At 44.4% G+C, this 27,808-nt stretch overlaps 2 protein-coding genes and 1 long non-coding RNA gene across 7 annotated transcripts; 2 read left to right on the plus strand and 1 right to left on the minus strand.

Moving 5' to 3' along the window:
- Positions 1 to 226: 226 nt before the first annotated feature.
- Positions 227 to 24,534, minus strand: CUNH8orf76 (chromosome unknown C8orf76 homolog). Of its 5 annotated transcripts, XR_004435529.1 has the most exons (7): positions 24,229 to 24,397; positions 20,584 to 20,679; positions 19,002 to 19,145; positions 11,562 to 12,019; positions 6,805 to 6,937; positions 2,455 to 2,579; positions 437 to 555 (listed from the first exon to the last, which is right to left on the minus strand). XR_004435529.1 is itself a non-coding variant. In XM_033203689.1 (6 exons), exons 1-6 carry the CDS (start codon positions 24,343 to 24,345, stop codon positions 361 to 363), a joined length of 1,143 nt encoding a protein of 380 aa, XP_033059580.1. In that variant the 5' UTR covers positions 24,346 to 24,534; the 3' UTR covers positions 227 to 360. The 5 variants fall into 5 exon arrangements, 4 of the variants coding, with proteins under 4 accessions (XP_033059580.1, XP_033059581.1, XP_033059582.1 ...); XM_033203689.1 differs by lacking the exon at positions 2,455 to 2,579 and having other exon boundaries at positions 227 to 555; positions 24,229 to 24,534; XM_033203691.1 differs by lacking the exons at positions 437 to 555; positions 2,455 to 2,579 and adding an exon at positions 6,501 to 6,662.
- LOC117079590 (ubiquitin-like) lies at positions 17,404 to 17,772 on the plus strand. The gene has a single exon (XM_033203614.1). The coding sequence runs from the start codon at positions 17,437 to 17,439 to the stop codon at positions 17,770 to 17,772; it is 336 nt and encodes a 111-aa protein (XP_033059505.1). The 5' UTR covers positions 17,404 to 17,436.
- On the plus strand, positions 24,534 to 26,932 carry LOC117079656. Its single transcript, XR_004435530.1, has 3 exons — positions 24,534 to 24,638; positions 25,672 to 25,737; positions 26,781 to 26,932. It is a non-coding gene; the product is annotated as an uncharacterized LOC117079656 (long non-coding RNA).
- Positions 26,933 to 27,808: the final 876 nt, after the last annotated feature.

Genomic DNA, 27,808 nt, shown 5'->3' on the forward strand with positions numbered 1-27,808 from the left:
CATTCTTGGTCATTCCCAATGACTTTACCTAAACAACGTGGATTCTTACGGTGCTGGCTATAATATCGTAACTGTTTTTAAAAGACCACAAATCTAAAAGCCTCCTTGATACACTTCCCCAACAGAATACCTTCTAAAGGGGTAGTAGGCCTAAGATACAGTACTTATAACGGGATAGGAAAAATCCAAAAAGAAAACAAAACATAAACTGAATGCAGGAGAAATTATTTGAGACAGAAGCCAGTTTTATAAAACATAAATAATCATTTATACTCCATGATTAGCAATGGATCCTGTCTGAAGTAAACAAGGACAACTAATACAGTACAAGATGTTTGTGGTTTTGTTTTTTATGACCCACTAAGCCAAGATTTGTATCTCTGTATGGAACTGATTTTCAAATGGACAGAAATGGTCTTTGATCTTTCTGAACCACTTGTCTTCAAATTCTTCTGCGGATGTAGTCACCAAGGCAGTCAGGGCTACGGAGCCAACACACTTCACCTCTGGGTGAACTTCATCTTTTATTTTTTCTGGGATATCTTCTCCCATAACCTGTAACAAGAAGGGGGGAAAAAAACTGTTCCAATAAGAGGCAGCAGACATGGACTGCTAGTTATCAACTGTAAAGGCTTTCACTCAAAGGCAGAAAATAGCAGCCAGGGGACATTCCCATCCCATTGAAAAGATGTTTGTTCGGAAGCAGTTATCCGTCTACCACCACACCACCCTGACGTGCCCGATCTCATCTGATCTCAGAAGTAGTTATCCAAGGACAAGTAAAATATCCCATATTTCTACTCTCATTCTCCCCAAGTGAAAGAATCACTTTGGTACTGCTGTGGCAGCAGTATTATTTGGCTTACCAGGAGTACTGAGTTATCCTTTTTGTTTCAAAGAGCATATTCTGTTGGTGAGAATGCAACTGTGGCATGTAGCTGGGCCCACCTTTTCCTGACCCAAAAGGACTCTAATCCCTCTATAACCAAAGCAATCTTACGGATTTAAGGAGCCCGTTACCAATGAAGGTACAATACTGCCCCCTACTGGTCAGAATCAGGCCCAGATGAACACAGGGTCATGTCCCAAGATTCTGGGTTAGTTTCTTTGAGAAGACATCACAAAGTTAGGTGGTAGAAAGCTTGTACCTGAACCCACTAAGTAAGCAGTCTGACCTTGGGTAATGACAATGAACTAAAATTAAGTTCCAAAACATTTCATACTATCTGGCATGAAAGCTTATGTAGGTAGCCATGGAGCAGGGATGTTGTGGAGGGAATTTAAGTTCCACATAGATTTGCATTAGATAATCTCCAAGGTTCCTGCAAACTCGGATATGGAATGTGTTCATGAAAACTCAAACTACAATGAATTAAGAAGCAAGCTCAAAGAATGGTTTTGAGGACTGGGTTTAAATCTTCAAAGATTACATATTGTTTGAGGAAATTGCCAATGAGAGCCAAGTTTCACTAGGCAACAGTCAGTATTTACTAAAGCCTGGTATGTCACCAGTTCTAAGATACCTTTTTGTTTTTGTATTTTAACATCTCTAAAATCAAGATGTAGCTGAGCCAGGTGTGGTGGTTCGTAACCTAACACTTTGGAAGGCCGAGGGCAGGATGGTCGCTAAAGGCCAGGAGTTAGAGAGGGCGGCCAGGGCAACAGAGCAAGATCCTGTCCCTACAAAAAAAAAATTATTACTATCATTTTTTTGAGTCGGAGGCTCGCTCTGTCGCCCAGGGTAGAGTGCAGTGGCACAATCTTGGTTCGCTGCGACCTCTGTCTTCTGGGTTCAAGCAATTCTCCCACCTCAGCCTCCAAAGTAGCTGGGACTACAGGCAAGTGCCACCACACCCAGCTAATTTTTGTATTTTTTGTAGAGACCGGGTTTCATCATGTTGGCCAGGCTGGTCTTGAGCTCCTGATCTCAAGTGATCCACCCACCTTAGCCTCCCAAAGTGCTGGGATTATAGATGTGAATGAACCACTGTGCTCGGCCAAAAAATTTTTTAAAAATTAGCCGGGTATGGTCCCAGCAGCTACTTGGGAGGTTGAGGGTGGGAAGATGCCATGAGTCCAGGAGTTGGAGGCTACAATGAACTATGACTGTGCCATTGTACTTCAGCCTGGGAGATAGAGTAAGACCCCACCTCCAAAAAAAAAAAAACATATTTGATAACCACTGGAGTGAGGCTTTATGTGATACTGTAAATGGCATCTTCTTTTTCTTTTCTTTTTTTTTTTTTGAGACAGTCTCGCTCTGTCGCCCAGGCTGGAGTGCAGTGGCGCGATCTTGGCTCACTGCAACCTCTGCCTCCTGGGTTCAAACTGTTCTGCCTCAGCCTCCCGAGTAGCTGGGATTACAGGCATGTGCCATCAGGCCTAGTCAATTTTTATATTTTTAGTAGAGACAGGGTTTCACCGTGTTAGCCAAGATGGTCTTGATCTCCTGACCTCGTGATCCACCGGCTTCGGCCTCCCAAAGTGTTGGGATTACAGGTGTGAGCCACCGCGCCCAGCCGACATCTTATTTTTCTTTTAGTGACACATCAAATGATATGTCTTAAACTGATGGTTTCCTAGATTCAATGAAATGCAGTATTTTAAAATCTGGGATAAAACACCAAAAATGCCTTTCTTAAAAATAAAAAAAGATAAATGAATAACAGTAAGACCCAAACACACTACTTCCCAAAGAGGGATAGGCAAGCACAATATTTACAGGTGTCCAAAAATCTGCCAAAACAGTCAGCCACATAAACATTTTAAACTTCCATATGCCAAAAAAGAATCATAAACTTCAGAAAATATAGTAACATATAGAAAGATACTTAAGTGTAATATAGACAGAACTCTTAAAATTGCTACGAAAAACAGAAAGAATAATGAAGCAAAAGCAAGACTAGGCATCTGACATGATACAAATGGTCAATAAGCATAGGAAAGAATTGTTCAATTTAATAGTAAATAAATAAACATTAATGCTAAAAATATTACATTTTTACCTACCAAGCTACCAATTTTTAAAGTAATATTAAGTTAAATTATATAAAATAGCTGATTTAAGAAGCCAAAATGATTGATTTCACATGGTTCAATCTAATAGTCAGGATCAGGGTAGAAAAAACAATGCTTTCACATATTGCTGCAGGATATATAAATTGAACTAACCTTTCTAAATGAGAATTTGGAAAGGTGCTTTTTGGAAATGACAATTTGGAAATGTGCTTTAAGTCTTTAAAATGCTCATATATTTAAATCCAGTGATTCTATTTCTAATAATCTGTTCTAAAAGGTACAAATGCACACATTAATTTTCTTGCAAGGATTTATTAAAATAAGTACTGAGTATTTGTTAAATGTTCAACACAGGGAACTAAGTAAATTATAGTTTGTCCAAAAACTGACTACTATCCAGTCATTAAAAATTATGTACTCAAATATAGTATAATATAGTATTTAGGATATAGGGTCATGCCCATGTCATAATGTTAGGTAAATATCACAAAACAGAAAATAAAATGTACAGTTTGGCAGTTCCTAAAAAAGTTAAACAAAGCTAATATATGACCCAGTAATTACCTTCCTAGGTATATACCCAAAATAATTAAAAACAGAGACTTAGCCGGGTGCAGTGGCTCACGCCTGTAATCCCAGCACTTTGGGAGGCCGAGGCAGGCAGACCACTTGAGATCAGGAGTTCGAGACCAGCCTGGCCAATATGGTGAAAGCCTGTCTCTACTAAAAATATAAAAATTAGCTGGGCATGGTGGCACACGTCTGTAGCCCCAGTTACTTGGAAGGTTGAGATAGGAGAATTGCTTGAACCTGGGAAGCGGAGGCTGCAGTGAGCCGAGATAGTGCCACTGCACTCCTGCCTGGGTGACAGAGCAAGACTCCGTCTCAAACAAAACAAACAAACCAACAAACAAAAAACAGAGACTCAAACATCCTTATATGCTAATGTTCACAGCAGCATTATTCACAATATCCAAAAGGTAGAAACAACTCAAGTATCCATCAACAGATGAGTCGATAAATAAAATGAGATATGTACATAAATATGAGTATTCTTTAGCCATAAGAAGGTATGAAGTTTTGATAAATGCTATAATATGGATAAACCTTGAAAACATTATGCTAAGTGAAATAAAGCAGATACAAAAGGACACACATGGTATGATTCCACTTATTTGAAATATCTAGAATAGATAAATTCATAGAGCAAAATAGTAGATTAGAGGATCTAGCAGGTAGAGAGAGAAGGGAATAGGGAGTTATTGCCTAATGGGTAGAGTTTCTGTTTGGGGTGATGAAAATTTTTGGAAATAGTGGTCAAAGTGGCACAACACTGTATATGTACTTAATACCATTGAATTGTACATTTAAAAATGATTAAGATGGCAAATTTAAGTTAAGTATTTTATCAGAGTAAAAAAGAGGGAGAAGAGCAGTTGTTATAGAATAAAAAACACGTATGAGACAAAAGGACCACATATAGTATTTAGACCTTATTTGGATCCTAATTCAAATACAAGAATTATAAACAGGAAAAAAAATAAGCATATGATCAAAGAATATTTAAGGATATGGGGTTATGTTATGTTATCACAAGTCAACTAAAATTAAAAGCACAAAATAAAGGCTCATGCCTGTAATTCTAGCACTTAGGGAGGCCAAGGTGGGACGATCATTTGAGGCCAGGAGTTTGGGACCAGACTGGGCAACATAGTGAGACCCTGCCTCTACAAAAAATTTTAAAACTAGCTGGACATGGTGGTGGGTGCTTGTAATCCTATGAACTTGGGAGGCTGAGGTGAAAGGACCACTTGAGCCCAGGAATTTCAGGCTGTAGTGAGCTAAGATTATGCACTGCAGCCCAGCCTGAGTGACAGAATGAGACCTTATCTTTTAAAAAATAAAAACAAGCACAAAACAAAATGTGCATTATAATCCTAATTACAATCCTAACGAGGGCCCAGACATTTTCCATCTTTTTAAAAAGCTCCACTGGTATATCACATGCATTGTCCATATAGGAAACTACTCTTCCACCCAACCAACAGATTTGTTGAGCATGGTGAAGAATACAAAGATGCTCAAAACATACTATTACTTATAAGGAACCTAACATCTAGATGAAAACATAAGACACATTCTCATGTCTTTTTAGGGCCCAAAGAGCTATCTATTCAAGCAATCACTCTCTGAGCTCAGAGGAAGGAGAAATTACAACAGAACAGAGTATTCCAGAAAAGCTTCCTGGAGGATGTAGAACTTGGGGGAAGTAAAAGACTGACCAGAAGTGTTATTTTTGTGTTTTGTTTTTTGAGACGGAGTCTCCTTCTGTTGCCCAGGCTGGAGTGCAGTGGCACAATCTCAGCTCACTGCAACTTCCACCTCCCGGGTTCAAGCAATTCTTCCGCCTCAGCCTCCCGAGTAGCTGGGATTACAGGTGCCTGCCACCACGCCCAGCTAGTTTTTTGTATTTTTAGTAGAGATGAGGTTTCACCACGTTGACCAGGCTAGTCTTGGGCGCCTGACCTCAAGTGTTCCACCCACCTTGGCCTCCCAAAGTGATGGGATTACAGGAAGTGTTTTCATGAGTAGTTCCATTTTAGACATTTTGCACTTGAAGTGACAGAAGAGTAATCAATAATTATCCCAGGTTAACCACCTATAGGCAATTAATCTGACATGAGACACATGTCCCAGAGATGAGACTAGAGATAAAGACTGGAGAGTAATCAACCCAGAGGTGACAATGGAACCTAGGGGTGTGGTGATGATTTCTGTGAGAGAAAGTAGAAAACAGAGAGGCCCAGGGAATCCTTAGTATGCCATTACTTATGCTACAGAAGAAACCAGCTGAGTCCCAAGAGGCAGAGGAACGTTAAGAAACACAGGAGAAAAACAGACTAGTGTAGCCTCTCAGAAGTAAAAGGAAGAGATGGGGCATGGTGGCCCAGGCCTGTAATCCCAGCACTTTGGGAGGCTGAGGTGGGTAGATTGCTTGAGGCCGGGAGTTCAAGACAGACTGGCCAACATGGTGAACCCTGTCTCTACTAAAAATACAAAAATTAGCAGGGCGTGGTGGCGCACGCCTGTGACCCCAGCTACTTGGGAGGCTGAGACATGAGAATCACTTGAACCCAAGAGGTAGAGGTTGCAGTGAGCTGAGATCGTGCCACTGCATTCCAGCCTGGGTGACAGAGCAAGACTCTTGACTCAAAAAAAAAAAAAAAAAGCCAAGGAAGGTTTAAATGTTAGTTTAAAAAACTGACCTTTGAATTTCTATGCAACCATCAAAGTAGTAACAGGGTGGGGCAGAGATAAAATGGACTTGCAGCTGGCAAACACAAGCTCCAGATCTGCTCTGCCACTGAAAATCTGACCAGAAGGAAAGTCACAAGCTCTCTGAGCCTCAATTCTAGCTCTACTCATCTTCACAAGCTGTTATGATGAATGGAGGAAAAAAAATAGAACTGCTGCACAAATGCAAGCATTCATTCATTCGTTTATTCAGCACTGAAACAATTATTAGGCACTGACGATGTTCAGACAGGCAGGTGCTAACAAGCGCTGACAAGTACATGAAACGCAGCCCCTGCCGTCCCACATGCTGCAGGGGAATGCCGATCAAGAGGCCGCCTTGGTGATTGCTGAGTGATCAAAAGGCACACAAAGGAGGGAGACAAGTCCTTCAGTAGATGAGATTTGGCCCTGCTTTTTAAAAAATGCTATCAGAACCAGGGAAAATATCTATGATGCCTCGTTTCACACAAACCCGAGGGATACACTCACCTCAGCTATCAACAGCAAAGTGTCTTCTTTGAAGCTGAACCCTTTCATTTTATCTTCAATTTCCTGCTGAGTCCTTAAGTTCCTCTCCAAAGCAAATGATGTTTGCTGAGGTTGGGTAAACTGAAGCAGAAGCCTGAAAAACCGAAAAGTCCCAATGCGTGGCGAAAAGTCCCAACGCTTCCAGATAAAGGAAAGCCGCGAGGAAACGTTCAGAGAGCCCAGGTATTGAGTCAGCTGCGAGTCCCACCAGGTTAAAAAGCAGGTACCCACCCTCACTAGAACTATCATTTCAATCCCTAAAGCTTCCGACTCGGAATCAATTGTCCAACTTTACATTGGAGATTCATCTTTTCTAAAAGATAAAGACTAAAACTGCTCAAAGAAATCTTTAGAGAGCAACACGTGAAAAGAGCTTCTGGCCTCAAAAGAGCCTCCTGTGGAAGTCAAGGGATTGAAAGGATGAGTAATTTGGAGTGAAAGGAACGAGCCTCCCAATCAGACTCCTCTCACACAGGCCCTCCGGATTTGCTCCTTTGAAGTCAGTGTTCTGTGACCCTTCCATCTCGCTGACCCCACAGCAACTTGACCGCAAGGACTAATTAGATTCGCTAGCACGCTTCAATTACCCCAAGCAGGGCCAAATCTTTGATGACCCTCTGACAACCACTCTGTGATACCTTACCACTGACTTCCCCGTCATGACCATAGCTGGTCTCCTCTCTCATTTAACTTCCTCCTGTCTTCCTCACTTGGCTCCTTCTGTTTTTTTGTTTTTTGTTTTTTGAATAAATACTCAATATGCAGATCTTCCCCATTTTCTCACTGGTATCTACTGCAGTGCCCAGAAGCACTCGGCTCTCCATACTGTGGAACGTGCCCGACACTATGCTAGGCATTGAGAGATCTTGATGAGCAAAACAGATATGAGGCCTCATGGAATGGAAGGAGGGAGACAGCACATAAGCATTTCAGGTAGTGACAAGTGCTATGCAAAAAACCCAAGGCAGGGTGGACACCGTGTCCTCTTCAGATGCGGTGGTGTACGCAGGAAGGCTTTCCTGAGATACCAGGCAAGCTACGAGCTACCTGACGAGGAACCTAGTGGGAGAACATCTGGGGGCGAGGGCTTGGCCAGGGAGAAGGGGGCTCTGACACAGGAACAAACTTGACATGCTTGAAAATCATTAAGATCACTGTGGCTGGAACACAGTCAGAGAGAAAAATGTGTAGTAAATGAGGTGGGGAAAAAAAGGCAGGGCCAATTCAAATCAGATCTTGCAGGCTGTGGCAAGCAATGTGGAACTGATGTAAGTGCAATGGGAAGCCACCGGGGCGTTTCAGAAAGGAGCCTGACCTGACTCCCAGGTAAAATGATCATCTGTCTGCTTCAGTCTGACCCGTTGACATCACCTACCCGGCCTCGGGAAGCATTCACCTTTGTGATCCCTTTGATGTAACTTGCTTTCCGCCCTCTGGATATCCTCCAAGCACCTAAGTCTCGGTACTTCAAGCCTAAAATCATTGCCTTCCATCCCAATTCGGCTCTGCTCATCTTCCCAGGTGTCCTATGTCGGTGAAAGTCACCGCCATCCACCTGTGCGTCCCCGAGAGACTCTGCCGAGACTCTTCCATTCTCCCACCCTCATCCTTCCCACACACTCCACTGGTCACCAAGTCCTGTCTATTCTCTCATGCAGTGATATCCATTTCTTTTTTTTATTACCACTGCACCAGCCTAGGTCAGGCCCTCATCATCTTCCACTAATTAGTCTACAACCTCTAGTCCTTAGCTCCTCCTTCTAATCCAGCATCGCAGTCACCAGAGCTCTCTAAATCACAGGTTTTGGCCAGGCGTGGTGGCTCACACATGTAATCCCAGCACTTTGGGAGGCCGAGGCCGGTGGATCACCTGAGGTCAGGAGTTTGAGACCAGCCTGACCAACATGGAGAAATCCCATCTCCACTAAAAACACAAAATTAGCCGGGCGTGGTGGTGCATGCCTGTAATCCCAGCTACTCGGGAGGCTGAGGCAGGAGAATCACCTGAACCCAAGAGGCAGAGGTTGCGGTGAGCCGAGATCGCGCCACTGTACTCCAGCCTGGGCAACGAGTGAAACTCCATCTCAAAAAAAAAAAAAAACCAAACACACACACACATACACACACACAGGTCTTATCACATGCTCCCATATTTTAAAAGTGCAAATACTCTTCAGGCCTTCAGCACAAGGACCAAACCCTTGTGACATCGAACATCTTGTGCTAACAATAAAAACAACAAAAATAAAAGTACTAATCTAACGTTTACCGAGCACCTACTACATACAATGCAGGACAATAAGTACTTTAAAGACTTTAATTCTACAACCCCAGGAAGCAGGCATTTTCCCCATTTCTCCATCTGTCAAGATTAAGCAACTAGAGAGCAGAGTTTAAGGAATGTGTGCAAGGTCAGACCGCTGGCAAGAGTCCAGGCTCATCCACTTAGCATCAGCAATTTACTAAGTTCTTCAAAACCAGTTCTGACGCCAAAGTCCTACTTCCTACTTCCTCTGCCACCCTGGCACTGTGGCCACAGCCTACCTCAAGCCCTTACCACTAGTACTGCTCTTACCACCGGACAATGTGACAAACCTGTTCTAGAACGGATCCTCTGCCCTCCGGGTGGTGCTTTCTTTCTTTTTACCTAGCATGCCTCTTTCCACATGGGGAATATTAACGTGGAGTGAGCAAGACAAGCTGGAAGAATACAGGGTGGGGAATCGGAGACCAGCTCCAAATCCTGGCCCTGCACTTCACAGCTGCACTACTTTGGGAATGATTTTAATAGTTTTCTGGTCCATCAAGTGGGATCCCAATAGGTACTCCAGAGTCATGAGGATTAAAATGAAATAATGTATATACAGCATCTAGCACTCAGTGGTCAACTGACAAGGGTTCCTACCGGGCTCATGCAGCAGAGGCATCATCCCCTCTGTAAAGGCTTCCTTCTCTTGGCCACGCCAAGAGCTCCCTGACGTTGGTCCCCCCAGAATTCTGCTCACAGCACTGATACACTATTTAGCACCTGTGCTGGCAGTTACTGGCTAGACATACCATTTCCCTAAGTCAGTGAGTGGCATAAGGAAAGGGACTGCTTTTTAAATGATCTTTGTGATCCTAGCACCAAGCATATGTCTGCTACACAGTTGTCATTCAATGTGCCTCTGAATTAGTGACACGGTCAATGCTAAACAAGCATCCACTGAATACATTTTAAAATTTGCCAAATAGGGATGGAAACGGTGGCTCACTCCTGTAATCCCAGCACTTTGGGAAGCCGAGGCAGGTGGATCACCTAAGGTCAGGAGTTCGAGACCAGCCTGGCCAACATGGTAAAACCCCGTCTCTACTAAAAATACAAAAATTAGCCAGGTGTGGTGGTGCATAGCTGTAATCCCAGCTACTCAGGAGGCTGAGGCAGGAGAGCTGCTTGAACCTGGAGACAGAGGTTGCAGTGAGCTGAGATCGCGCCACTGCACTCCAGCCTGGGCAATAAGAACAAAACTCCATCTCAAAAAAAAATAATAAAATAAAATTTGCCAAATAGATACCACTTCCCAGTAAGCCTGTTAATACTTCTTGAATCCTCCTGAGTTAAAAAATCTGTACATTCTTTGGTGTACATTCTTTGGTACCATTTGAAACATGAGAGAATCTGCTTCTTCTCTCATCATTTATAGAACTGGTCAAGTGTATTCTCCCCACCCTTCCCTCAAACTCTTATACTTTAAGGATGAAAAGTACTTGGTATCCCTAGGCACAAACCATGGGAATTCTCTAGAGAATGAATTAAGCATCATCTACTCCCATTATCAGCAATGCAAACACAAGAGCTGATTTTCTTCTTTAGATTTCTGTGGAACATATAAACAGAAAATTCCTTCTTTAAAATATCTCCTCTCCCTTTTTCAGTGTTTTATACATTTTTATTTTCCTAATTTTTAATGTTTTCTAATCTTAACATTTCATCTTGGGCAATGACACAGGTTATACTGCTTTTTGTTTCTGAGACAGAGTCTCACTCTGTTGCCCAGGCTGGAGTGCTGTGGTGTGATCTCAGCTCACTGCAGCCTTGGCCTCCCAGGCTCGACGGAGTCTTGCCCTTTCGCCAGGCTGGAATGCAATGGTGCAATCTCAGTTCACTGCAACCTCCGCCTCCTGGGTTCAGCGATTCCCCTGCCTCAGCCTCCTGAGTAGCTGGGATTACAGGCAAGCGCCACCACGCCCAGCTAATTTTTTATATTTTAGTAGAGACAGGGTTTCACCATGTTGGCCAGGCTGGTCTTGGTCTCCTGACCTTGTGATCTGCCCACCTCGCCCTCCCAAAGTGCTGGGATTACAGTCGTAAGCCACTGCGCCTAGCCCGCAGTTAACTTTTTAAAAAAATTTTTTTGTAGAAATGGGATTTCACCATGTTGCTCAGGCTGGTCTCAAATTCCTGAGCTCAAATGATCCACCTGCCTCAGCCTCCCAAAATGCTGGGATTACAGGCATGTGCTACCACACCTAGCCACCATAGGTTGTATTCTTAAACAAATGTAGTTTTGTTTCCAAGTATTACATACTAGAATGACAAACGTTCAACACAACCATAGGAAAAATTCAAAAATATATACCAAATATCTAGCCTAGAACTTTTTGAAGCTTAAAATTAGAAAATAAAGCCTTTACTCTGAGCTCACTGCCAAATGTTGCTTAAGTGACTCTCAGCTTACCTGGTTCTTATAAAAGAGGCACATGCTTTCAGCTGAGTCTCTATCAACACTGTTTCTCTCTTTTCTGCCATACAGTTTTGGATATTTGTAATAGCTTTCTCATTTTTCTGGCTATTACTGCTATTTGCTTCCACAGGAAATAAAGAGCTCTCAGGCAAGGTTTCAGGAAAACTCAAAAGACAGTCTTTTCCTGCGTGTGGAAAGGAGGATTTGATAGTTTTGTCACTTGAGGTGAAACTGTGCTGTTTCTGAGATGACGCAAATGCTGCAGAAAGAGCTGGCTCCAGATTCAGGTAAGCCTCGGCCAATTTGCCCCAGTTCCAAGGATTAAAAGGATGCAAAGAAATCAGTTTCTGCAGGCAGAAAATTGTTTTCTCCAAGTTCTGCAAACTTGAAAAAATAGCAAGCTGGAGGCAGAGTACCGTGGTTAAATGGTCTGTGTTGGTTGCTTTATTTTCCTAAGGAGAAAAAAAAAGGTTAAGAAGTTTAAACTTCAAAGCATTTTCCATATAAAATGAGAATGCCTAAAAACCCAAGTTGTATATGTTATAAATCAGAAGTATCTTTCAGTAGCTATACGAGTGACCTAAATATATTCCAATACACCTCATGTTTGAAACCACAAACCTAGAGAGATACATGCTATCTAGAGAAATAGTCGCCAGCCATTCTCAAACATCCTAATGTCATAATAACTTAACAATTCATATGATGGTGGCCTGCCAAAAGTTCGGCATCAAAAACATAAATATCCATTTATGTCCTATTTTTATTATAATCTTTACTGTCTTCAGCCAGATATCTGAAAGACCCAGCCAATTTTCTTAGATCCTGGCCTAATGATTCCATTGTAATATTCAAGGCTTTCTAAAAATTCAAATGGTAATTTCCTTGAGGATTTGAACAAATTCCACTTCCAAATTTTATTTGGCTTAGACATTTTAAAACAGGATAGCCCTCAAGCTCTCCCTGCTTCATGACGCATTCTAATTGAATCCAAATGCCTTCCCTGGTAACCATTACCAAGGTCAATTATTTTTGGCCAAAAGGGGTTGCTTGGTTTCCTTCTGATCAGAAAATCCTTTTCAAATCTCCTTAACCAGCACCACCATCTCTTGCCTAACCTGCCATATGGCAAATGTCCTCTGGGTTAGTAAAACCAGGTCTGCTTTTTTGTAAGTTAAAGTTTGCGGAGAGCAGATGGCAGACTCAAATTACCTTCAAGTTGATGTGAGGTCTAAGGAAAGCCTGGCCTGCGAGCGTCCAGATCAGGCTCCCTCACAGAATCACACTGAGCATGAAACAGGAGCAAAACTACCTGGTGTACGGCCCTGGAAACTATACACCAGCAAGTGAAGGCCTGTGGGCGGCTCTAAATATTCCCACACTGAGTGAAGAGATAGGAGATAAAGCCCCATACAACTGATGTGGTGACACTGTACCTTCCCAAACACAGAACACATCTCGTTTTATTGTTACTACTGTTTAGCATCTGTCCTTCCCAACAGACCATTTAGCTCCATAAGAGCTTTTGTTCAATGTAAATTCCTAGTACAGAGCACAGCTCCTCGGCCATCACAGATGTTAAATCACGTTTGAGTAATGGCTTTTCTAAAGTCAAATCATGTCTTTTATTTATAAGGAAAACAACGTGTATAGACTACAGCTGTAACAAATGCTACCCTTCTTCTGTAATCAGTCTATAGGGCTTTATATTGTTCAGAAACATTTTTTTTTTTTTTTGAGACAGAGTTTCGCTCTCATCGCCCAGGCTGCAGTGCAATGGTGCGATCTCGGCTCACTGCAACCTCTGCCTCCCTGGTTCAAGCAATCCTCCTGCCTCAGTCTCTGGAGTAGCTGGGATGACGGGCAGCTGCCACCACACCGGCTAATTTTTGCATAAAGTAGAGATAGAGTTTTGCCATGTTGGCCAGGCTGGTCTCGAACGCCTAACCTCAAGTGATCCATCCGCCTCGGTCTCTGAAAGTGCTGGGGTTACAGGCATGAACCACTGTGCCCAGCCTCAAACACATTTTGATATTGAGAAAGCAAGCATATGTTAAGGTGGAGGCTGTTACTCACAAACTATGACTCTGATGACAGGGTTTTGTTTGTTTGTTTGTCTGTCTGTTTGAGATGGAGTCTTGTTCTTTTGCCCAGGCTAGAGTGCAGTGGCATGATCTCGACTCACTGCAACCTCCGCCTCCCAGGTTCAAGCGCTCCTCCCACGTCAGCCTCCCAAGTAGCTGGGACTACAGGCGCCCACCACCAGGCCCAGCGAGTTTCTTAAAATTGTCATTAGGGATGGGGTTTTACCATGTTGGCCAGGCTGGTCTCGAACTCTAGACCTCTGCCCACCTCAGCCTCCCAAAGTGCTGGGAATACAGGCGTGAGCCACCATGCCCTGTCAATGGTATGGTTTTGAGAGCTGGATTAGTAAACTCCTTTCTGGAAATTAAATTATATTTAGGCTGGGCATGGTGGCTCACGCCTGTAATCCCAGCACTTTGGGAGGACGAGGCGGGCAGATCACGAGGTCAGGAGATCAAGACCATCCTGGCTAACATGGTGAAACCCCATCTCTACTAAAAATACAAAAAATTAGCCAGGTGAGGTAGCGGGCACCTGTAGTCCCAGCTACTTGGGAAGCTGAGGCAGGAGAATGGCATGAACCCAGGAAGCGGAGCCTGCAGTGAGCTGCGATCGTGCCACTGCATTCCAGCCTTGGTGACAGAGCGAGACTCCATCTCAAAAAAAATATATATATATATATACACACACACACACACACACATACATACATACATACATATATTTAAATGAGTTTGAGTGATTTTCCAGAATACTGCAACTCCTTCTGTAATAATAATATGATGATGACAATTAACATTTACTGAGTGCTTACCCAGTGCCAGGCACTATTCTAAGTGTTTCCCTCATTTAATCCTCCTGACAATTCTTTAAAATAGATTCAATAATTTTCCTGATGTTATAGATAAGGCAACTGGGTCACAGAGAGGTTAGATAACTTGCCTGGCATAATATGGCTGGTAAGCAGGAGAGCTACAGTCAGTTATACTAAAAGTCAAGGAACAAAAGGTACTGAAGAAGAGGTGATATGACTGGGCAAGGTGGCTCACGCCTGTAATCCTAGCACTTTGGGAAGCTGAGGTGGGCAGATCACTTGAGGTCAGGAGTTTGAGACCAGCCTGGCGAACATAGTGAAACCCCGTCTCTATTAAAAATACAAAAAAGGCCGGGCACAGTGGCTCATGCCTATAATCCTAGTACTTTGGGAGGCTGAGGCGGGTGGACTGCCTGAGTTCAGGAGTTCGAGACCAGCCTGGGCAATATGGTGAAACCCCGTCTCTACTAAAATAAAAAAAATTAGCCAGGCATGGTAGCGGGCACCTGTAATCCCAGCTACTTGGGAGGCTGAGACAGGAGAATCGCTTGAATCCAGAAGGCGGAGGTTGCAGTGAGCCGAGATCACGTCATTGCACTCCAGCCTGGCTGACAGTGGGAGACTCCATCTAAAAAAACAACAACAAAAATTAGCTGGGTGTGGTGACACGTGCCTGTAATCCCAGCTACTTGGGAGGCTGAGACAGGAGAATTGCTTGAACCCAGGAGGCGGAGGCTGCAGTGAGCCAAGATCGTACCACTGCGCTCCAGCCTGGGCAACAGAGCAAGACTCCATCTCAGAAAGAAAAAAAAGAGCTGATATATATACGTGCGCTGGTAAACCCAACAGACACTACATGAGCACTGCATGTACACAATGTATTATTTGTCTCCTTAGCATTGAACCCAGAACCAGGAAAACAGGACTGAAATGTCTGTTGAGTGCTGAGCGGATAAATGAAAAGGAGTTATTTACTACCAGAAAGCCGTTTTCTTACCACAGTTACCATGTAAGCATACCAACCACTATAAGAAAATGTTCTAAGTATTTAAGAAATAAGTCCTATTATAAATTTTATCCAAAAATCATGAAAAGAGGTGAATGGGCCGGGCGCAGTGGCTCAAGCCTGTAATCCCAGCACTTTGGGAGGCCGAGACGGGCGGATCACGAGGTCAGGAGATCGAGACCATCCTGGCTAACACGGTGAAACCCCGTCTCTACTAAAAAATACAAAAAACTAGCCAGGCGAGGTGGCGGGCGCTTGTAGTCCCAGCTACTTGGGAGGCTGAGGCAGGAGAATGGCGTAAACCCGGGAGGCGGAGCTTGCAGTGAGCTGAGATCCGGCCACTGCACTCCAGCCTGGGCGACAGAGCGAGACTCCGTCTCAAAAAAAAAAAAAAGAAAAGAGGTGAATGAATTTCAGCAGAAATTGTGAACAGAAAATGTTTGTATCTTGATGGGCACCTTGGGACTATTTTGTTCAATGTTACATACTGTGACAGGTCCCCTACAGAATGGGAAAAGACAGTAACTACTGTCACAAAGAACAGATATGGGTCAGAGCTAATAACAAAAGGCAAGGGTCCTCACGTAGAGAAGAAATTTAAAAAAACAAAACAAAACACAGCTTACCAGGAAATGAGAATGCCATGCAGACAGGCAGGGTCCACTGAGATCATGTGCAAAGCCCACAGAAAGGGGCGAACCCCAGGAGCCCACTTTCCACCTGACAGTCCTGCCAACTAGATTGCTAGGACGCCTGATGCACAGTTCTGAAAGTCCAGGATTCTCTGACTGGTGTTTCTCCTGTCTAGTAACCATCCCCAGCACCGGAGACCTGGCATCGGCTGATTGGCAACAGATCCTTCTCTGAGCCACCAAAACAGATTCCCTAAGCTAGAAGGAACCAGAGATGACTCAACCCCTGCCAGGAATCCAGCTGCCACTACCTTCAACGATCAAGGCAAAGAGAAGGAAGCACAACAGTGACATGCAAGAAAGCGGAGAGAGCAGGACAGTAATGAAGGCTAGAGAAAGGCACCGGGAAGGCCAAGAGCACTGTTAATTTGCAGACTGGGGAGACTAGAAATGAACACAATTAAATCCCATCAAGTTAACTGCTCATGCAAATACTTCCTTAACAAGTGATGTATCTTTCAGCTTAAGCATTAACCCCCAATTAGTAGAGAACAGAAAAGAAAGAACAAAACACAGCTGTTTCCTTTGTTCTTAGAACAATTACTGCCAAAGTTTCCTTGCAAGAGGCTGAGGTCCTATGCTGTGCAGCCCTAAGCAAGCAAAGGTTAGGGATTTCTCTTAGTTAATGAGACGGCAGATGTCAGCTCAATTGTGTGCATATGTTAGGTTGATCGCTGGGTGGTACATCCACAGAGCTCAAAATCAGTGCCACAGTGTCTCCTTAATTCCCTCCGAGGAAGAAAACTAGTCCATTTAGACTAATTCCCATATAAAATTTACACAAAAATCAATACAAATAATGCCTTAACCTAGAAACAAAAGCAATAGAATTGGAAAGAACTGCCTTTATCCCTTAAAAAGAAAATTCCACTTCAGAACGTGTGGAAAAAGGCAATAAAACTTTTTTTAAAGAAAAAAAAATGCCGAGTGCAGTGGCTCACACCTATAATCCCAGCACTTTGGGAGGCCGAGGCGGGCGGATCACAAGATCAGGAGTTCGAGACCAGCCTAACATGATGAAACCCCTTCTCTACTAAAAATACAAAAATTAGCTAGGCGTGGTGGCGGGTGCCTGTAATCCTAGCTACTCAGAAGGCTGAGGCAGGAGAATTGCCTTAATCAGGAGGCGGAGGTTGTGGTGAGCCAAGATCGCGCCACTGCACTCCAGCCTGGGCAACAGAGTGAGGCTCTGCCTCAAAAAAATCAATAAAAAAGAAAGAAAGAGAATTCGCTCTTTTTCTTCAACAAAGCTGCCAAGCTCCAGACGCAGAGATGCAGACCTTTGTGAAGACCCTCACAGGCAAGACCTTTGAGGTCGAGCCCAGTGACACCACTGAGAATGTCAACGCTAAAATTCAAGACAAGGAGGGCATCCCACCTGACCAGCAGCATCTGATACTTGCAGGCAAACAGCTGGAGGATGGCTGCACTCTCTCAGACTACAACATCCAGAAAGAGTCCACTCTGCACCTGGTGCTGCGCCTGCAAGGTGGCATTACTGAGCCTTCCCTCCGCCAGTTCGCCCAGAAATACAACCGCAACAACATGATCTGCCGCAAGTGCTGTGCCCGCCTGCACCCCGCTGTGCTGTTGAAAGAGATCAAATGAAGAGACTAAAAGGCAGAACTGAAGTCCACAGGCAAACAGCCCGGGCGGCGCCCTGACAGCCCAGGCGGCGCCCTGAGCCTAGTTAAAGATCCACCCCGGACCTAACCGATTAGGTTATCTATAGACTCCAGACATTGTAAGGACAAACGTTGTGAAAGTCTCTGTCCTGCTCTGTTCTGTTCTAATTACCGGTGTCTGCCACATATCTTAGTCCTGGGCCCAGTACAAACACATTCCCCCCCCAACACATCTCAGAAACACCACCTAGAGAGCCCCTGATAAGGTCACAACCGTTTGTAGTTTTACTAAATGCGCGGGAACAAATAGAAAACTGTTAATTGTATAACTTAAAATATTAACCAATTACCAGTTGTGATGCTGCAACCAAAAGAATTCCTTTGTACCTCTGTAACCCTACATGTCCTGTATACATCGGACTATAAAAAGCAGGGCATATGCATCATTTGGGGCCCTCTTGTATGTTGTAGAACGGAGGCACCAAGTTCGAACTTGCATTAAAGATCCTTGCCGCTTGGCTTTGACTCTGGACTCTGGTGGTCTTCTTCGGGCAATAAACGGTCTGGGCATAACACTGTCAACTGCCACAAGAAGGGCGGCCAAACCAACAACCTGTGCCCCAATAAGAAGGCCAAAGAAGGCTCTTCTTTCCCCCAAACAGCAGCCTCCTGCCCAGGCCCCATGGCCCTGGGGCCTCAATAAAGTGTCCCTTTTGTTGATTGGGGAAAAGAAAAAAGAAAAAAAAAATTCTGCAAATTCCACTTAAAAATAAAAAGGACTATTAAGTGTGGCTTGGTATGAGTATTTAGTCATTTTTGTAGGGGGGACCTTTTTTGTGCTTAGAAAAATATATGTTAATTGTAGAAATTTTGGAGAACAAAGTCTAAAAACAATCTAATGAAGAAAACAGATCACTCATAGTCCTTCCACACTGAATGTTACTCCTAACAAGAGAAAAACCTCTGCAAAGGAGATTTTCAGGCAATAAAGAATTTTGAGAATGACACAAGAAAAGTATTACAAGAAAATGATTATGCCTAGGTTCCAAGCTGGTCATCATAATAAAACTCTCACACCCCAGACAATTTTCTTCTGCTTATCCAAACCCATAGATTTTGCTACTAGCAAGAAGTTTGTTTTGTTTTCAAAAAATACACCATTCGACCACCCTTATAGAAATACGTGTGAAAATCAGCAATAAAATCACTCACCAAGTTTGCAGCAATCTCCAGCGCTTCCATATGCCTACCCAGGTGAGCCAGACACCGAGCCTGACCTTCCTGGACATCCCTTTTCATGGCAAAATTGGTTGGTGACAATTTTTCAGAGATACTGGAATACTCCTGCAGTGCTTTCTGGAAATTATTTGTTAAATAAAGGAATGAAAGGAGGAAAACACAACAGAAAAAAGGATTCAGAATAGGAGTGATTTTTTTTTCGTAGGTGGAAAGTAATGTTATAACTGACCAATGAATTAAATGAATATTTCAATGAATGAAAGAAGATTTCAGCATTCTAGTGATATGGTTTGGCTGTGTCCCCACCCAAATCTCATCTTAAATTGCAGCTCCCATAACCCCCACATGTCATGGGAGGGACCTGGTAGGAGGTAACTGAATCATGGGGTGGGTTTTTCCCATGCTGTTCTCATGGTAGTTAGTAAGTCTCAAGAGATCTGATGGTTTTCTGCAAGGCAGTTCCCCTGCACATGCTCTCTTTGCCTGCGGCCATGTAAGACATGCCTTTGCTCCTCCTTCACCTTCTGCCATGATTGTGAGGCCTCCTCAGCCATGTGGAACTGTGAGTGCATTAAACCTCTTTTTTTTTTTTTTTAAAATAAATTATCTAGTCTTGGGTATTTCTTCACAGCAGAATGAAAATGGACTAGGCCAGGGGCAGTGGCTCAAGCCTGTAATCCCAGCACTTTGGGAGGCCGAGATGGGCGGATCACGAGGTCAGGAGATCGAGACCATCCTGGCTAACGCAGTGAAACCCCGTCTCTACTAAAAAATACAAAAAACTAGCCGGGCGAGGTGGCGGGCGCCTGTAATCCGAGCTACTCGGGAGGCTGAGGCAGGAGAATGGCATAAACCCAGGAGGCGGAGCTTGCAGTGAGCTGAGATCCAGCCACTGCACTCCAGCCTGGGCGACAGAGCGAGACTCTGTCTCAAAAAAAAAAAAAAAAAGAAAATGGACTAATACATCTAGTCAATCCTATTTTCCTAAAAGGTAGAGAAGGAATGGCTAGAGAAAATAATCACTACTACTATGGAAAGAATCATGACATCGTGGAAAGAACATTCTGAGACCAAATATACCAGGCTTTGAATTCTGGTTTTGCCACTAACTTACTTTATAACCTTTTCATGAGCAAAATAAAAACAGGATTCTCATGAAGATGAAATGAGATACATGTGTAATGCAATCTAACATCTAGTTGTTAGTTCTTCCTTTTTCCTACACATCTTGGGGTGATTTGCTCCTGTAGCACTGTGAGAGCAAATATCTGTGCTAGAGGGTCCTAAGTAATGAGGAGATACAAAACCTTGGGGAATAAACCTACAAGGACCCCAAATAGATCCTTTTGTTGGAGTTACAGGAAACAAATCATACAGAGCCAAGCAGAAAAGGACAGAAACTTGGGCACCTCAGATTACAAACACACATCACAAAAGGTTAAATTCATCTTCATAAACACCACACTAACTTGGCACACTGTTATTTGCATATGCCATAATCGATAAAACAAGAGCCCACTTCAAGCACCGCCATCTTCTATATGTTGAATTCTACCTGATACTCTTGTCGTCTGTAGGCCAGGTCTCCTTTGAATTTCTTGAGAGTCAGCACTTCAACATCATCACTACTTTCTGTTTCTTCATAAAACCACTTGAAATCATGAAAACAGTCTATTAGAGAGTGAAGCTATGCTTTTCCACCTCATATCAGAAGCAATTTCCCATAATATAATTGATTAAACCTCAAAGACTTCTTCAAGATGAGACTCAGGAGAAACACACTGACAAAGAATGAACATTTTAATTAGGGCTCCATTTTTATTAAAACGATCACAAGCTGCTCAGGTGCAGTGGCTTACACCTGCAATCCTAGCACTTTGGGAGGCCCAGGTGGGTAGGCTGCTTGATGCCAGGAGTCTGACACCAGTCTGGGCAACATAGCAAGAGAAAGACCCTATCTCTACAAAATATTTAAAAATTAGCTGGGTAGGCCAGGCACAGTGGCTCACACCTATAATCCTAGTGCTTTTGGAGGGCGAGGCTGGTGGATAGCTTAAGCCCAGGAGTTCAAGACCAGCATGGACGTGGCAAAACCCTGTCTCTACTGCAAATACAAAAATTAGCTAGGTGTGGTGGCATGCACCTGTAATCCCAGCTACTTGGGAGGCTGAGGCAGGAGAATTGCTTGAACCCGGGAGGTGGAGGTTGCGGTGAGCAGAGATCATCCCACTGCACCCCAGCTTAGGCGACAGAGCAAGACTGTCTCAAAAAAAAAAAAAAAAAAAAAAATTAGCTGGGCATGGTGGCATGCACCTGTAGTCCCAGCTGCTCAGGAAGCTGAGGTGGGAGGACTGCTTGAGTCCAGGAGTCTAAGACCAGCCTGGGCAATAGAGGGAGACCTCATTTCTACAAAAAAAAAAAAAAAAAAAAGAAGCAGCCGGATGTGGGATGTGGTTGCTTAGGAGGCTGAGGTGGGAGAACTGCTTGGGAGTCTGGGACTCGGAGACTACGGTAAGCTGTGTTCAGGTCACAGCACTCCAGCCAGGGCAACAGAATGAGACCCTGTCTCAATTAAAAATATATTTAATAAGTAAAAAAAAAAAAAAATATCACAGGTAATAAGCGCAACAGTAATATGATACCTCTCTAGAAAAGCAGCACACAACTGTATGGTTTTATCTACAGCATTTTCAATACATAGGGCTGTGGTGCCTGGGAACCTACATTTATCTAGCATAGTTCACACTAGTTCTTTACTTTATTTATGTATTTATTTTTTTGAGAGAGTCTCACCCTGTTGCCCAGGCTGGAGTGCAGTGGTACGATCTCAGCTCAACTTCTACTTCCTGGGTTCAAGCAATTCTCATGCCTGGGCCTCCCAAGTAGCTGGTATTACAGGTGCGTGCCACCACACCCAGTTAATTTTTGTATTTTTTTTTTTGTAGAGATAGGGTTTCACCATGTTGGCCAGGTTGGTCTCGAACTCGTAAGCACAAGTGATCCTCCTGCCTCAGCCCACCTTGGCCTTCCAAAGTGTGTGAGCCACCGCATCCAGGCCACATTGGTTCTTTAAAATGAGACATGCTTTCTTGTAGAGAAATTTTAGTGTGACTGGAATAGGGATTGACAATTCTTTACTGAAAGGACATAGGAAAGAAGAATTATAGATATGGTGCAATTATGAAAACGTCATAATGGCCAAAAACTAGAATGTCAGCAAAGGAGACAGAAATTAAGGCTAGACGGAGGCTCCAATGCAACGAAATACCAAAAACCTGTAGGAGAGAAGTCTGAGGAAATGCCCATCTGGGATACTTTATTTGCTTTTCTTTTTTTTTTTTTCTTTTTGAGACAGAGTCTCGCTCTGTCGCCCAGGTTGGAGTGCAGTGGCTCGATCTCAGCTCACTGCAAGCTCCCGGGTTTACGGCATTCTCCTGCCTCAGCCTCCCAAGTAGCTGGGACTACAGGCACCCGCCACCTCGCCCGGCTAGTTTTTTGTATTTTTTAGTAGAGACGGGGTTTCACCGTGTTAGCCAGGATGGTCTCGATCTCCTGACCTCGTGATCCGCCCATCTCGGCCTCCCAAAGTGCTGGGATTACAGGCTTGAGCCACCGTGCCCGGCCTTTATTTGCTTTTCTACTGATTGATTTAAATCAGTATGGATTTAAATCAATGGATAAAAAGGAAAGTGAGACTGAGATTGACTACTGAATAAATAATATACGTAAAGGCAGTGGCTTACACCTATAATCCCAGCACTCTGGGAGGCCGAGGCGGGCAGATCACTTGAGGTTAGGAGTTCAAGACCAGCCTGGCTAACAACAGTAGAGAAACCCTGTCTCTACTAAAAATACAAAATTAGGCCAGCATGGTGGCACACATCTGTAATCCCAGCTAGTTCTGAGGCTGAGGCAGGAGAATCGCTTGAACCCGGGAGGCAGAGATTGCGGTGAGCCGAGATCGCGCCATTGCACTCCAGCCTGGGCGACAAATTCCGCCTCAAAAAAAAAAAAAAATCACTTGACTTTAGAATTTGTGTTAAATTCTATGCACCTGTACAGCACATCAGACCTGACAAAAGTATTTTCATATACATCGTCTCATTTCACTCTCACAATAACTCTGTGAGGCAGCATGTATTATTTTTCTGAAGGGACAAATAAGGAGCTGACACCTTCAAGGCAAGTGATAAGGCCAATACTGGAATTCAAGAGTCCTATCTCATAACCAGTTTTTTAATGTTCTGCCACGTGATTTCCAAGCCCATTCCCTGTTTTGAGTCTACATGATCCAGGGCTGAAGGTAACTTTGAAAGAACGTATGTGATAAGGAGAAAATGTAACTGAAATAACCAAAAAGATAATTCGGTAATTATCGAGGGCCTGGCATCTTGTCAGTACAACTGTGAGGAACGAATGAGACAATATATGCGAAGGAACCCACCACTGTGCCCGGAACACTTCCGTATTTTCCATAAACATTAGTTTTGACTGATGAGCTATTTACACTCATGAAATAATAGGAAGTAATACTCTACTAATTCAAAAATATTCGCGGAGTCCCTATTATGAATAAAAACTGTTAGGCACTGCCAAGGGCATCAAGAACCCATGCTGGTGCGATCATTTAGCACTCCGGGTCTCAGGACTGTATGAGAATACTGACAAGTGCTTTAAGTAGAAGCTAAATAGAGGGAAGGGAGCCAAAGACAAAAATATTTGGCTGCAAGACGAAATCGGAAAAGAGTTTCTGGAGGAGGTGACATTTAAGATGTGCCTTGAAAAACGAATGTAACAGCGCGGGGTTGGTATGGGCAGGGGGAGCTCGCTGAAGAGGGAGGGGCGAGTGGGTCTGCCGGACGTCACCGTTTTGGGGAGCCTGACCGCCCGGCTGTAGGAGTAGTGATGGCAAATGGAAGGTACAGGAGATTTCAGGGCAGGGGCGTGAGTCCAGCCGGCAGCAGCCAGGCCGGCCAAATGCCAGGTGGGAGTCAAGCTGCTGACAACGCGGGGATTCTCGCCCATGGACCCGGAATGGGGCCTGGGAAGTCCGCTTCCCCGTGGAGGGTGAGGGACGGCGGGGGAGGCGGCGGGCGCTGGAGCCGGCCAGGGTTTGCGTTCGCGCGGGCGGAGGGGCCGGGGCCCCCCGGAGGGCGAGGCCTGGGGTGCGGGATGAGTCAAAGAGGCCCCAGCTTCTCACCTGCGGCTCGCAGAGCTTGGCGCAGTAGGACGCGGGCGGTCCTGACCGCCGCTCCCGCCTCTCCTCGAACACCGAGTCCTCGAACTGGCCGCCGAACAACCAGCACCCGGCATCCATCGCGCTCCCGCGGCCGGGGCCGGGGCAACGAGGATGCGGGGCCCGCCGGAAAAGGCGGGGCTTCCATGGCCCAGAGCGCGGCAGGCTGGGACTTGTAGTCTTTGAGGGCGACGCGGGGACGTGGCCGCTGCTGGCTGGGAGTAGTGGTTGAGCTGAGATGATTATCTGACCCACTAACTGACCGAACCCCAGGACGGAGGTTTTGACTTCTTGTCAGGAGATGGACAGAACGATCCTTACCGGCACGCCTCAAAAAGCACGCTGGCCCCAGAGTAGCTGTTTAAAACTCGCAGGTACCTTTTTAAAAATTAAAATAAAAGGCCGGGCGCAGTGGCTCACGCCTGTAATCCCAGCACTTTGGGAGGCCAAGGTGGGCGGATCACCTGACGTCGGGAGTTCGAGACCAGCCTGACCAACATGGAGTAACCCAGTCTCTACTGAAAATACAAAAAGTAGCCGGGCATGGTGGCGCGTGCCTGTAATCCCAGCTACTTGGGAGGCTGAGGCAAGAGAATCGCTTGAACCCGGGAGGCGGAGATTGCGGTGGGCCGAGATTGCATCATTGCACTCCAGCCTGGGCAACAAGAGTGAAACTCTGTCTCAAAATAAAAAATAAAATAAAATAAAACAATTTTGAGACAGGGTCTCACTCTGTCACCCAGGTTGGAGTGCAATGGCGAGATCATGGCTCACTGCAGCCTCGAACTCCCGGGCTCAACCGATCATCCAGCCTCAGTACCCTAAGTAGCTGGGGCTACAGGCGCGTGCCACCACGCCTGGCTAACTTTTGTATTTTTTGTGGAGACTGGGTTTCATTACATTGCTCAGGCTGGTCTTGAACTCCTGATCTAAAGCGATCCGCCCACCTCGTCCTCCCAAAGTGCTGGGATTACAGGAGAGAGCCACTGCGCCGGGTGCAAGTACCAATTTTTAACTACTGTGCATTCCTGGCACTGTGTTAAGCACATTTTCTCTTTTCGGCTAACGACCACCTTACGAAAGCCGCAGTGATTCCCATTTTGCAAATCCTATTTTGAAGATATTGGAGTTTGGAGAGGTTAAGTAACTTGTTAAGTTTCAGTCATTACGTGGCTGAAAGTTGGGAAATACAGAAATGAGTTCGTACTCTCCGTGCTTCCGGACAAGCGACACTACCACCAATAACAAAGACCGGAGTCATTCATGCATTTATGAAAGAAACACAGAAATATACCGTGGGAGGCTAGATCAGGGAGCATTCATTCGACCCTGGAGAACACCAAATCTCAAAATTCTAAGACTAACATTTACGACAATTTACTACAATTCTTATACTTTTGACTCTAGAAAGCAGAGATTGTTGACAAAATACTGGCCAGTATCGTACAGCACAATATTGTACCATATTACACGGTAGGTAATAAACACACAGGTTTTCCCCTATTTTTTTCCTATTCCTTTTCACTCTCACCAGTTTCTCTTCCACCATTTATCTGTCTTTCAGGGTTCTTTTTTAAAATTTTATTTTATTTTGTTTATTTATTTCTGAGGTAGGGCCTCGTTCTGTCGCCCACGCTGGAGTGCAGAAGCGCAATTTCGGCTCACTACATCCTCAACCTCCTGGGCTCAAGCCATCCTCCCACCTCAGCCTCCCACGGGCCACCACACCCGGCTACTTTTTTGTATTTTCAGTAGAGAGAGGTTCTTTCATGTTGACCAGGTTCATCCTTCTTTCTTCAACCCAACTTTTTCCTCCACAAACTCACCTAATCCACTCCCCCAGGTGTCAGAATCCATCTCTCTGCTAATTATTGCCAAAACCTAAAACCAGCTCATTTATCCAGCAGCCTGGGGTGGGAGGCTCCACCTGAACAGCCTCCAGGCATTAGCTACTGATGAATTAATTCATCAAGATCCATTTAAAAATTTTTTCTGGCCGGGAGTGATGGCTCACGCCTGTAATCCCAGCACTTTGGGAGGCTGAGGCTTGCAGATCACCTGAGGTCGGGAGTTCGAGACCAGCCTGGCCAACATGGAGAAACCCCTTCTCTACTAAAAATACAAAATTAGCAGGGTGTGGTGGCGCATGCCTGTAATCCCAGCTACTTGGAAGGCTGAGGCAGGAGAATCCCTTGAACTCGGGGGGTGGAGATTGCGGTGAGCCAAGATCACACCATTGCACTCCAGCCTGGGCAACCAGAGCGAAACTCTGTCTCAAATAAAAAGAAAAAACAAAACAAAACAAAACATATTTCTGCTGAAACAGGAAGTGTTAGGGTGCTTACGGATAAAAGGTAGTTCTTTGTCCTTCAGACTCAGGATTCCTGGGCTCGGGTGTTTCCAGCCTTTTTACCACTAATGACCCTTTTCAGTTTCTCCCTGAAAGTTGTGGAGGACTTCTGTATAAAACTGCATTTATTAACTAATAATTGTTTTATTTTTCCTTTAAAAAATAGAATCCAGATCCTATATAACAGCCAATCCAAACTTCTATCCGGCCTAAGTCTACCAGCATTGCCTCATTGTACATTAGAATTCCACTTGAAAGCAAAGCAGCAGCTGTTGGGGCCCTGGTAAGCCTCAAGAAAGGTAAAATATGATTAGCATCGGACCTCTGGCAATAATGAAAACACTTCAAAGACTCCTATCACTACTGAGGACCCGGGGTCTGGGACCCCAAGTTACACAACACTGCCTCATTTGATAGAGAGGCACTAGGGTAATGTCATTTTAAAAAAGTAAACCAATAAAATAGAAGGGCATTATATGCTCTGTAACTGTTAAATCCACCTTATACACTAAGGAAATGCCAAGTGTTAGGCAGTGTTAGGAAACTAGAATTCTGCAAGTATCTAAAATTGTGTGGTTGTGATTAAAACCTGTTTCTGTAGACTTTTATCTATAAAAATCTGATTTTTTATTGAGGTGACTGAGTTCCCTATCACAAGGTAACCACCACCTCCTCCAGGCAGCCATCCTTCTTTCCTGTAATTCTTCCATGCTTCTATCTATCCACGGTGGCATTTAGCACTCTGTGGACTGTTGGAGGTTAGAGGTGGTATCTTTTTCAATCTTGTCAACTCAGCCCCCAGTCAGGGATTAGCTCAGACCACTGCAATAAATGTGTTTGATTTATGGAGATCCAAATCCTGTTGAATGGATGGGTGAATGGGTAAATAAAAGGAGCTGGGAAAGGTGGCTCATGCCTGTAATGCCAGCACTTTTTGGGAGGCTGAGGCGGGCGAATCACCTGAGATAGGGAGTTCAAGACCAGTGTGACCAACATGGAGAAACCTTGTCTCTACTAAAAATACAAAATTAGCCAGGTGTGGTGGCGCATGCCTGTAATCCCAGCTTCTTGGGAGGCTTAGGCAGATAATCGCTTGAACCCGGGAGGTGGAGGTTGTGGTGAGCTGAGATCGCACCATTGCACTCCAGCCTAGGCAACAAGAGCGAAATTATGTCTCAAAAAAAGAGAGAGTGA

The sequence above is a fragment of the Trachypithecus francoisi genome, unplaced genomic scaffold (genome assembly GCF_009764315.1).
Source record: "Trachypithecus francoisi isolate TF-2019V2 unplaced genomic scaffold, Tfra_2.0 Lachesis_group7, whole genome shotgun sequence".
Classification (NCBI taxonomy): Eukaryota; Metazoa; Chordata; class Mammalia; order Primates; family Cercopithecidae; genus Trachypithecus; species Trachypithecus francoisi.